The following is a 12809-nucleotide window of genomic DNA, read 5'->3' as shown; positions in this document are numbered from 1 at the left end:
TGTTACCAAAAGCTGTTAAATTTTCATTTTTAAATGGTCGTGTTCTTGTTAATTCTTGTAAAATACAATCCAAATCGCGCCTATCTGCAAAACATTGAATCAAGGCTTCTTTTAATTTAAACCATGTATTCAACTCAATTCTATTTCCCACCATTAACTCGGCTTTATCTATTAACTTTTCTTGTATGCATTCTAATACGTGATTATTAATATCTTGATCATTATAGACTGAATACGTCTCTATAAGGTTCTCACATCGATTTATAAATTTATTTAATGTATTTTTGTTTCCATCATAAGGTTTAATATTCTCTAGCTTTAATTTAAATAAATCCCAATTTAGGGTTTTTGGATTTGACGTTGCCATTTTTATATATTCTGAATTATCTTTTAAGTTTAATTCACTGAATGTATTCAATAATTTATCAAAATCGTTCATAAAATAATATATTTAAAATTATTAAATTATCTCTTCCCTATTCAAAGTTCTGATAAGGATGGATAAAAAGGAATCAAAATAATAAGGAGACTTGGCACTTACAGCTATCTGAAGTCCTGTCCCTCGTTGAATACGTAGATCTAGTGCTGAGGTACTGGAGTACTTAGCCGGAACTTTATCGCACTTTGCGTAAACTCGCGACCGCACTAATCCGAATGACTGCGCCAATTATATATTTCGGGTTTCGAAATATATTTTTAAAAAACTTTATTTTTGAATATTTATATGAATACAATTAATCTCAAGATCGAACTAATTATAAACATTAAATATCATCGAATTGTTTACAAACATCTTATTTATAGTAAAATAGTGCTGATACATGTTTACGTTATTTCATACAAAAATAGAATAAATGCTGATACATGTTTACATTATTAGATACAATGGTATTGTTTTAAAAATGTCCTTCAGAAATTCTTCGCATGTAACTCCCATCGCATTTATTCATAAAGTTGCATTATAACCTTCCATGTATAGTTGTATCACGTGATAAAAAGGTGGTGTCTTGATTTTAAATGAAGGTGATGCAACCACAACTGCTACCGCAGACAAAAATGTTTTAGGTACAAAATTTGTCCTAAAATCCGTGATAATAATAATGTTTGCCTCAAGTGGTGCCATCTATGTGTTTGTTTTTAACTTAAATTTAAGAAAACTCAACTACTAAACAAAGTTTTCATAGACAAATAAAGATTTGTGCCAGATGCCATCAATAACTTATTTCACATCAATATCAGAACTTTTGTACTTGTTCCCACGTCCTTGTCAAACATTTCTTAAATTTATGCAATAAAATGAGTGGTGAGAAAGGCTTACCGATCTTCTCAAAGCAAAAATGTGCTACTCATTCAGGAAAAGCACAACAAAGCAGTCCCAAATATGGATCACCAAAGTACAAATATTACAGATGAAAAGTATAATTTGGATTATCTACAAGATGAGAGTGTTAAATATTTGTACCAAGTTGTAGAACATTCGGTTACAAAAGTGCTTTGCTACACTACCAATCAAAAGTTTTTACCCACCCCATAATCCATTCATTAAATTTCAAAATAATACTGTGATTGTAATGTTTTTCTTATTTATTTATACGGATTTCTGTTCGTGGGTGAATTAATAGACACTGTCTATTACGTCCTTAATTTATTTAAACACTATACACTACACTAACTTTCAATAATTTACTTATCACTTAACTAACTATAATAATTTATTCAAATTCATGTTCACTGTTCACTACGACTATTTATTATAAACGGAACTAACTGCGCTGCACAAACTCCTTATATGTATATATCCCAAAAGTTCTAGAAAAATAAAGCAACAAAACCAATGAATAAATAGACCTTACTAGATATTATTCAAAAGAAAAAATGTAAATAAACCCCTTGCTATAAAAACTGAATTAAAAATACCTCGACGTAGGTACCGCGGACTACAACGTGAAAAACTATGCATCTTCAAGAGTTTTGAAGTTCTGATCAGCTTCGAAAAATCAGTAGACGTGATCGACGACTCACTGGCCCAGAAATAGCAACTAAGTCAATTGATTTAGGGACACGCCTTTGAATATTACTACAGTTGAAAGTTGAAATTGAACCGCCTTTTTGAAAACGTGGCAGCGGCAGTAAGAGTGAGAGAGAGTCTTATGGAGTGGAGAGTCAAAATTTGAGGTTTTCAGGTCTAAGAGAAAAGTGTTTGTGCGCAGATCAAAGTATGTGTAATCTCGACTGTAAAACACAGCGGAGGCTCGGTGATGGTTTGGTGATGTTTTGGAGGCTAAGGAAAAAGTGCGTTCTTGCCAGAGCCTGATCGACAGAAAATTTCTCTTCTTGCATAACAACGATTCCAAGCATTCCTCGAATCTGTGCAAAGAGTATTTGATAGAATTGGAAAGGAAGAATGTAATGTGGGATAAATTGGACTCGGAAGTCCTACTTTCACTTCGCATCTTTGGAGTATCCTGAAAAAACGAATGGAACCAAATAGACGACGATTATTAGTCGTTAGAGGGAATGCCAAGCACTGAAATAATAAAAGCAAAAGTAATTTACATTGATGAATCAAAAATTTAGATATTTTGATCTATATATAAATATATGGTGTTTACTTTAAACATAAATTCATTTTCCTATGTTTATGATATAAAACTATGATTCATTTGAAGCATATTTCCTTATCAATAATAATTTCACTTGTCCTTATTTCGTCCCTGTTAGTATTTGAATATTATGACGTGATCGTTCATATTTATTTTAAATTGTGCATGGGAAACCGGTGTTTTTTCAATGTAAAATAGCATTATTTAAATTAACTGAATACAGAGCGAATTTACTATGTTACACTATGTTTTTTTTTGTTACAGATGAACAACATCCTGCCATTGAATTCAGCCGTCATACACTTGTGAAACCGAAACTTTATCATGGAAGAGAAAAAAGACAAATTTCGTCGACTAAACACGAGGTGGTATGAACGCTACTTGAAAATATCACGTTCTACAGAAATATTTGTACAAAAATTTCAGTTTCCACTCACAAAATCGATTCCAATTTTATTTAATCAAAAAAAAAAAACAACAACGCCATAAAGGAGGAGATGAAAATAATGATTCTAATTATCGCCCAATTGCACTCTTTCCCACGTTATCTAAGATCATAGAAATATTACCAACAGAAGTCAATTTGTAAGGTCAAGTGCAAGTCAATAGAATGTGGAGTGCTCCAAGGCTCAGTACTAGTCCCTATTTTGTTTCTTCTATTTATAAACGACATTGCAGATGACACTAGTTTCTCCTCTTTGAGCAACCCTTATCTCACGGCACTTTATAAGACGTAGTTACCTTATCACCCTTAAATAATGTTTACGTTAGGTGTCCAGCGCGTACAAATCTTTTTGACAAACAAATCTTCACGCAACATTGAATGTATGCGAGTTCTGAGTACGTTCAACATTGAAAATGTCAAACTTCATGATGTCAACGTCAGATTTGACATAATCACATCAGTGGTGCCATATCTTGAAAACTAAGTAGCAACCGTCGTATCTAAAACGGCATTAATAGTGACATTTGACAGAAGTCGTGTATATATTTGAAACAGTTAAATTCAATTATCATGGTGTTCCATTTGATTAATAGAAATTAAATAATAAACCGTGATGGTTTCATTTAAATACCACTATTTGTTTAAACGATTAATTTATCAATTACTTTTTTTGTTTAGACTGGAACACACACCGATCATATACAAATCAAAATGGAAGTTGATGGACAAGACATGATACTAGATTTAACCATAAATAAAGATTTGATACCACAAGGATTTTTTCACAAACATCAAGAAAACGGAGACTATAAAATCCACAAACCTTCATTACAGGTTCGTAATTAAATTTTAATATACTTTATCTCGTATTTTCACCAGAAGAATTGTAAGAAGTATTAAACAGTTCTGCTATGTTCAATTTTAGTGGTTTGTTTTTATTATTATCAATTATTCGAATTTATCGAGGGTGATGGATATCGTTTGAGGTAGACCAAACAGTATCGAAAATTGGAATAGGTTCTGAAGTCAATCGAGAGTTTGGACATAGAAATTTATATGTCCATTATCATAAGGTTATTTCATCATCATCGTCATCATCGTCAAAAATTTCAATCCTTTAGATTATAGCCATCGCTTATAGCGTTTTAAAATCCTTTTTTGAGGTGGATTACTCCTCGTTTTCCATTTTTGTCTTCTTCATAGTTCATCGTCTGTTTTGACTGCTTTTGTTATTATTTTCGGTTCCGGCATTTTACCTTCTCTATATTAAGTCCTCTATTTCGTTTTTTCCAAGTCTTTCTCGGCCTGCCTCTTCTCCTTGGCCACAATGGGATCCGTTGCGTTTTCAGTTGAATTGTTGTGCTTTTATGTGACTAACTATTTCTCAATTTCTTTGCTCTACTTTTAGTACGGAAATTTGAAAATGTTCACTTATTTAACTTTAATTCCATATTCTATCAGTTCTATTATTGTACAAGTGAGGGATGTTATAGATCACACACTAAAACGAAAGAAAATCAACCTTTATCCGGTCAAGGTGTCTAATAGACTCATCAAAGTGTTTTTCGATCATTTCTACGTTATTTGTGGTATATTTGGTATTGTTTACAATTTTAATCGAAGTACTTACCTGTTCTTGCTATTTTTAGCACACTTGTCACCTTTTGTCAGTCGGTTTTGATATCAATCCGTTTTCAAAACTTTGTTCTTACGTAAATTCCGCAGAAGTTTGAGTATTTTGAAAATTTACAAACATTTGTATAATAACAAACAAAGTACTGTCCAACCCTACACCAAACTATTGATATTGATGACGATTTTCATGACATCAATTATTCCGACATGAATCAGTAGCAAGCGAAGAATCTAATATGCAAAATGACGACAATAACGAAAATGAAAATGAGACTAATGCAACAACAACTTTTACTGGTAAAGAAGATCGCACAAGAACCCATATTCATTATATAAGGTGTGTTAATTCAAGATTTGTTGGTTAAAGATTTTCTCCATGACTTTGGCAATGGTTAGGACAAAAGCGATCGGACGATAGTTGTTGGGAACCGTCTCTTTTCGTATGGCTTCAACTCGAGCAAGTTTCCAATCTACAGGGTCATAATATATGATAGGGAGAAGTGTTTGCATGCCATACAATTGGTGGTTTTCCACCGGGATAAGTGGCTTTATTGATCTCACAAGTCTTTGAAAAGTTCTAGCACATCTCTCGGTCAAAATTCTATTTCTAGTATCGATGAATCAACTTTGTATGTACCATCATACAAACCATGATGAAGTGGCTCTAGTAGGAGTATTAGTAACCGGAAAACTATAATCTATAGAAATATTTTCTTTCAGGATGTAGATCTTTGCGATTATAGTGGAAAAGTTCGTGGGAAACCCGATTCGTGGGTGGCAATCTCGACGTGCGATGGACTTTCGGGAGTCATTTACGACGGAAAAGAAATGCATTACATCGAAACTACAAATAAACTCGCCGATATACAATCCGAACATTTTTTATATAAACACTCCGATTCGTTAAGACATAATAAGACTTGTGGATATAAAGGAGATGTTTTAGACCACGAAAATTCCCATGACAATAAGGATGATCGGATTTTAAGAGTGAGTAGTTAATTTCTCAATTATAATTGTAATTAATAATATTTCTCAAGGCCTAAATTTTCCCTTGAAGAGTCAGTTATTTGTTATGAGTGGAAACGGTTATATGCAGTTTGAACACGGATTAATATTCACAGGAAATTCACATGATTTTGTAATTAATTTAAAAATATGTTTGTCATTCAAATCTGGAATCATTGTAATTTAAATTGCTACGTGGCGTCCAAACTGCAACTTCTTTTGTAGAGAGAAAATTGTTGGCGATCTCTAGATTTAAATATCTTCAAATACGATGCATATTTCGATCTTTTCTTCGGTTTGATCGATAAAAACATCTGATTCATATTAATTTTATGTATAATTTTAAGAAAATACTTTTCCTATAAAATAAAAACCAATAAATTGCAAATTCGCATATCATCTTCAGGGTTTGAACGAAGTTTAGTTTTATGCGAATTGTTTTAAGATCCTGATGGCCGCAAATTAACCCCAGGTCTACGATTTGCCAGAAAAGACGTTAATTGAACAATGGGGCTCCGATCTTTTTTTAGATAAATGCAGAATGTATCTGCATGGTAGGGATAAACGAAGGGGAGTTTACAGAAGACCTGGTGAAATATTAGCTCAGTGTTGCATAGAAAAACGTAGCTTTCGGTGGGGATTTTTGGATAGTTTCGACGAGAATTTCAATGGAAGCAAAAAACGATTTGTTTTCTATTGAAACTGGTAATGGAGCTGAGGGATTTTAGAGTATCACGTGTTCCTTAATGCAGTATATACAGGATGTCGAAATTAGCTTGAAACCTATCGAAGCATGAACTTAAGAGAAAAGTTCGAGCTAGAAATCCTGCATTTAAAGTTGTATTTTCTTTACTGTTATTAATAACCATTTATAATTGTTTGACATTTGACATAGATCGTTCATTATGAAGCTAAGACTGATAGTTTTCAGGTGCTAAAAAGTTAAAGATTTTTTACTGGAGACTTTTGATCGCGAGCGTGCGATTCGAGTCGATTTATTGCTCGCTGTATATTATATTGTTTTCTTCCAGTATAAGCGAGATCAACCGTTACTTAGGGGACCTTACAATGCCAACAAAGAATCCAAATATGTAGAATTAGTTCTTGTTATAGACAATCAACTTTACAAACAATTGGGAGAAAGTAGAACCAAAACTATCAACCATGCCAAATCTATTGCCAATATTATCAATGGCGTAAGTATATAACTGTAATAACTTTTCAATTGGCGATACGCAACGGGTTTCATTTTATAAGATATAGAATAGGAGTGCATTGATAATTCGAAAATCAATATTGTTTATGATTAACTTTTGGTAGCCACAATTTTTCACCATCACTACCATTTTTGGCCATGAATAACTTTGGCTAAACTTCATATAGATTTTGAAAAACTTCGACCGATGTTTTTTTAGTTAGAAAGGTCGCAAGGAGTAAATTTTTTCTGTTATAATTTTTCCATTTGACGTATTTCAATGACTTGTATTAACGCCCAGAAGGACTAATTTATCTATCTTTGATTTTTTGATGATTCAATATATTCTATAAAACTTTTCTAAATAAACCTGCCCCATTCTAAGTGATTTACAAAATAAATGAAGATCACACTCCATCTGATCCCAAAGAACTACACAATTCGTAAGCAAAGGTTCTAATAGATCAATAAATTGCGATAATCTTCTTTTATATTACCTTCAAAAACTTATTAACCAGAGTTGACAGCTTAGAGCATAGAAGAAAGATCACCAATACTACCTCGGCAGATGCTCTTCCCAGTTGTCCATTATAATCCCACCTAGAGCTGTTTTTACAAGACCTACTTGACTGGCAGTCGTTGCTGGGTTCACCTGCAGACGCCCAGAACTTTAATTGATTGGAACTCGACTACCAAGGCACGTTTTTCCAGAAGACTACAATTTACAGAAGTTTGAGATTAATATCTACAAGATATTATCAGGATTCATTTTTTTTTTTTTTTGGAGAAGTGGAAGCCTGTGAAATCAGCTTTCCCGACCACTGCAACCTACAGAAGTTCGATATCAATATCCACGGAAGACACCAATCGAATTACTCGAGTCTAAAAGGGTTTACTCTGTTGTACTCGCTTTTTACATAAAAAAAACTCTGACATGCGCTTCGATAACCAAGTTATCGTCTTCAGAGACTTAAGATAAACTGAGTTTATCGAAACACGCGTCAGACAGTTTCTGAACTGAACTTTGGATCGCCTAAAAGTCGAACTGCGAGCAATATTCCATAGATTTACGAATCTGAACCTCGTAGAAGATTAGAAGTTGTTTCGGAGTGTAAAGGTTCTTGTTCTTGAAGAGATCTCCAAGATTTTGTAAGGCTGCCTTGGTTGAATCGGTCACATGACCACATACTGTTCCCAACAAGCGAATTTCCTGATAACAGATAAGAACATCGAAGCGAATTCCTCCCCAAAACATTTTAAAACCACCAACGAAAGGCACTTTAGGAGAGATGTTACAGTTCACGTCCATTTGGGACTTTGAAGCTAACTCTAGTTTCATCAGAACCCGTTTTCACTAATTGAAGGCGACTTTCCTGTTTCTGAGCGCCAAAAACGATCATCAATTTGATTAGTGCAACGTTTTTGCCTTTATTCTGGTCTTTGATGGTACGAACCCGTTTCATTATGCGACTCATGATAGAACGATATCTTCCTAACAAACCACCAACATATCGTATTGAATATCCTTCATTGAGGAGAGTTGATGCTCGCACTTTCTCCTCCATTGACAAATTTCTTTGGCGAAGCTCTCGCACTACGCACTCAGCCATTGTCGACATTCGGGCGTCAGTCGGCGTTGTGCTACATCCACGTAAACAAGTGTGATTCGTTTTCTGCAGGCTGAAGGCCATAGTGCTAAAGAAATCCATCGGAGAATGAGTCGTATGTATGGGGAAAACTTCATGAGTTATGGTGTCGAAAGTTTAAAGATGGTCGTAATGACGTGGATGATTGAGGGCGACAAGGACGGAAATCTACGGAATTTCTAGAAGTTTCAAGGTTTGTTTTGTACTCTATTGTTAGGCAACTTTCTTTGAAGAGGGTATTGAAAATCTTGTCCGCAGATATGACAAATGTCTCAATCCCTAACCGTAAACGTGAATAATCTTTTGGAATAGCCTATCAGAGATTGAAAAAAAAACGGCCCTAATGAAAACAATTACAATCAACAGCTTTCCTTTAATCAGCACATTTTAAAAAAACGTTTTAGTCTAAAACGAGGTTTAATACGAATAAATGTCAAAACAAGATTATGTGATATTATAGTTTAACTTAAATAACAGTAAGTTATCAATAAATAAATAATATTGAGTAAAATATGAGTGGTGCTCAGTTTATCCATAATATCGAGTGAATAAATTTATTAAAAAACAATTTGAATCAATCTCATTTAATACTCCTTTGTTCATTTGTCATTACAATATTTTAATTTTCTGTTTCCATTTCAGTAGCACTCCTTTCGCTGACGATCTCTCTATTACACTATTTCTATTCTTAAACACATCAGAAAATAATTTCGACTAATTACACGTTTATTTTAATTTCAGCTGTACTCTTCTTTGAATATTTTTATAGCTTTAGTAGGAGTTGTGATTTGGAGTGAAAATGACGAAATTCAATTTTCTGGTAATGGAGATACGACGCTCGCAAATTTTCTACGTTACAGGAGAGAAAAATTAACCACTACTCATCCAAATGACAATGCTCAACTTTTAACGTAAGTATTTTTCGCGAATCCTGTAACTGCGTCATTATGAAAATGGAATCAAAATTCCATATCATTATAAGAACAATGTTTAAAGATAAAACAATAATTTACAAATTTTTTTAACTTGTTTCAGAAAATTTAATTTCGATAACGGCGTTGTTGGAAAGGCTCTAAAAGGTCCAATTTGTACTTATGAATATTCCGGAGGTATAAGCACGGAATATTCACCTGTTGTAGGTGTTGTTGCCACTACTGTTGCTCATATGATCGGTCACAACTTTGGTAAGCGAATTATCAATTAAAAATAATAATTGGGGCTTTTAATAACACTCTGTATTCTAGCTTCCAACTCAGGTATCTTTCTAATTTGCTAATTTGGCAACGTTGATTATATTTTTGAATAGCTTTTATAGCGCAACGGTTTTTTTACAAAACTAATAACGATCAACAGTGAAGTCATCAAAAAGAAGGAAGACACTGGATATACCACATTTTAAAGGACCTGGATATCTGAACTCATGAAAGTAGTGTCGATTTTGTCACCACTGTAATTGCTGTGGGTTACTTCCTTTTTAAAAAAAGCAGCTGCTGTCGCTAGTGCAGAAACGGTACAAGGGCAAGCTAATTATCAGTTACCCTTTCAGGGTCCTTGTCCCGAGCGGAAGAGAATCGTTAAGGGATGACTACGCTCCCGACAAAAAGCTGTAGCTACAAATGCCTGAGAGGTGGCTCAGTGTTTCCCCGATAAGTTTCCTTATTTTGCCCTTGGTAGCAGAGCCGTTTTCCTAGACAGGAGGGAAAGTCGGGAGGGTGAATATCGAAACGATAGTTCCAACGGTAACAACTATATTGTAACAAAAAAAAATTAAGATAATATATAAGAATTTAAAATTCACAACGTCATGTTTGAGTGGGCAAAGTGGAATTTTTTGAATTTTTTCCTTTGGATGCAAGATCCCACCTCCCTATACAATGTATTACCAAGTGAAACATCCCCATAAATTATTATCGTACATAAGAGGAAAATCAAATATTAGGTGCATTTATAGTTTTTTAAATTTCAAAACTTGGCAATCCCTATTTAAATAAAAATAATGTTGTGCCTTTTTTTCATATAAGAATTAAAAATGATTAATTGCAAAAGATTCTTCTCAAAAAGTATTCCATACTCAACATTCAACAATCAAAAATTCTTTGAGTTACTTTTGTTTCGATGACCTCACTAGAAGTGGTGGATCTTGATGAATCTAGTGCATGTTTCAAGGTCAAATCTTGACTAAAAACGTTGGTGATATTCATACTGAATACATTGTTTCGATAACCAAATTATCGTTTTCAGAGACTGAAGGTAAACTAAAACCTTTTGACGTGATATACACGTTTTATATTAAATTTTCCCACCAATAAACCTTCTCCCGCAACAATTAATTCCAACGGGAAAACCTCCTTAGCAGGAATTGTTCCTTTGTCCCTATTTAATTCCTTACAGCGAAAACTGATTCCAGCGGGCAAACCTCCGAACCTCCTTGGAGGGAATCTTCACATTCATTCCTTGACTATTAAACTCCGAACCTCCTTGGCGGGTATATTCACATTTATTCCTTGACTATTAAACTATAGAGTGGGCTGTAAGGAATTGGTCCTTTGTCCCTATGTAATTATTTGCAGCCTACTCTATAGTTTAGTAGTAAAGGAATAAATGTGAAGATTGCCTCCAAGGAGGTTTGGAGGTTTTCTCGTTGGAATTAATTTTCCTGGGAGAGATCTATTGATGGAGAAATTCAGAATAAAACCGGTAAGTCAAATTATTAGGTTTTAGTGAGTGGTGGTGTAAAAAGTGTATTCAAGGTCAAATTTTTATTTAAAATTGATGTGATATTGGAACAAGCATACGTCTCATCAAGATCCACCGCTTATAGAAACAAAAGATATATTTATTCCGAAAATCACATTTTTTAAGAAATTAATTTGTTATCGACCTTCCAGTCCATTCGAGAAATTCAATAAAACCTCGGAATGTATGCTAAGTCGTCCTCTAACTACACTCAAGTGTTCAAATCAAAGTAAATTATAGTAAATTTGTGGTGTAGTGATATTATTCTTTGTATTCGCTGGTAAGCGTTTCAAATATCTTTTTAACTTTGCTTTTTTATTATAGTGCTCACAAAAATTCCAGTTATCTTTATTAATTTCCTTTTGTTTTGAAGGTGAAGGGTTTGATTTAAGTTAAACTCTTTTTTACTATGCCAATACTTCGAAATTGTTTAATGTGGAAATATGAGGTCACAAAAATTATTATAATTTATTATTTCAAGTTCTAATTTGTCTTATTGGACTGGTTTTTTTTGGAGTAATTTTTAAATTTGTTTTTTATTTTTAAGAAACATTTTTGCCAACATTACTAATACCAACTGTTGGTTTTAGCGCCAAAAATAATTTTTTTAAATTCTATAAAGTTTGGTGTGATGATTCAATTTATGAATTTGAATGTATATTTTCTTTAGAGTTTGTTTTTTTATGAAGCCATTGAGTAATTAGCCAGTTACTCAACCCCCTTTTTTATGTGGTTCTTTCTTATTTTGGATCGTGTGAAAATAAAAATTTTGTTTGCAACTAGGAATTGTTTATATATAAGCCTTTTCGTAGTGTACGAATTCTAATATATTTCCGTGCTTTGGAATACTGATATTTTTATCGTCTGGTAATTAATTAGTTAAGAATTGCGGAGTTTTAAATTTCGTTGTGTCTATTAAAAAAAAATCAAAATCATCGATTTTTTTCGGCCTTTCCTTAAAAACTATCCGAAAAAGAACAGAATTTATCAATCGAAAAAGTTTAACTGGATTCGGGTTATTGAACTCTGTGAGAATAATCGTTAAACTTATTATTGGTAGTTAAAGTTGGAGTAACGTAAAAGACTCGCCGAAGAAGTAAACGGCTCTGTACATAGTCATAAAAATAGTTAATTTGGTGGAAATATACCAATTAATTAACCAATATGTTGCCAAACAAAAACGTTTAAATCAGTCGTCTGGTCGCGTGTCTTTTGTTCAAGTTAATTTGGTTATATTTCTACAGCTTTTATCGATATGGGTTTTATTAAGTCAAGTTAATACTATGTTATGTTTTTATAATTAAAATGAATATTTCGTTTTATTATGTAAACTTCCTTTAACAATAATAACATCTTATAAACAACGAGATATGTTTTGGATCACATTCATATTAGAGTCATACTTGGTTTAGTTTTTTTTTGTTTTGGTAAAGGAGGAATTTTCTTTTGAGAAAAAAGTTAACTAAATCTCCGAATTCACTCGGTTTTATTTAATTTGAATGTTTACATCAATCTCCATATTCCATTTTATTAAATAGGAA

The 12809-nt window shown here is 33.1% G+C and overlaps 1 protein-coding gene across 2 annotated transcripts in view; it reads left to right on the top strand.

Moving 5' to 3' along the window:
• The window catches only part of LOC130446272 (uncharacterized), a 98982-nt gene that overhangs the window by 51199 nt on the left and 34974 nt on the right, over positions 1-12809 (top strand). Inside the window, exons 2-7 of one of the 2 annotated variants that reach the window (XM_056782407.1) lie at positions 2868-2968; positions 3727-3882; positions 5404-5673; positions 6723-6887; positions 9274-9443; positions 9568-9716. In XM_056782407.1, the coding sequence (XP_056638385.1) occupies positions 2868-2968; positions 3727-3882; positions 5404-5673; positions 6723-6887; positions 9274-9443; positions 9568-9716 (1011 nt within the window). Of the gene's footprint in view, positions 1-2867; positions 2972-3726; positions 3883-5403; positions 5674-6722; positions 6888-9273; positions 9444-9567; positions 9717-12809 lie in introns of both variants that reach the window. The other variant, XM_056782406.1, reaches the window with a different exon arrangement.

The sequence above is a fragment of the Diorhabda sublineata genome, chromosome 7 (genome assembly GCF_026230105.1).
Source record: "Diorhabda sublineata isolate icDioSubl1.1 chromosome 7, icDioSubl1.1, whole genome shotgun sequence".
NCBI classification, from domain to species: Eukaryota; Metazoa; Arthropoda; class Insecta; order Coleoptera; family Chrysomelidae; genus Diorhabda; species Diorhabda sublineata.
Note: the sequence above shows the minus strand (reverse complement) of the source record. Positions and strands in the feature narration are given on the sequence as shown.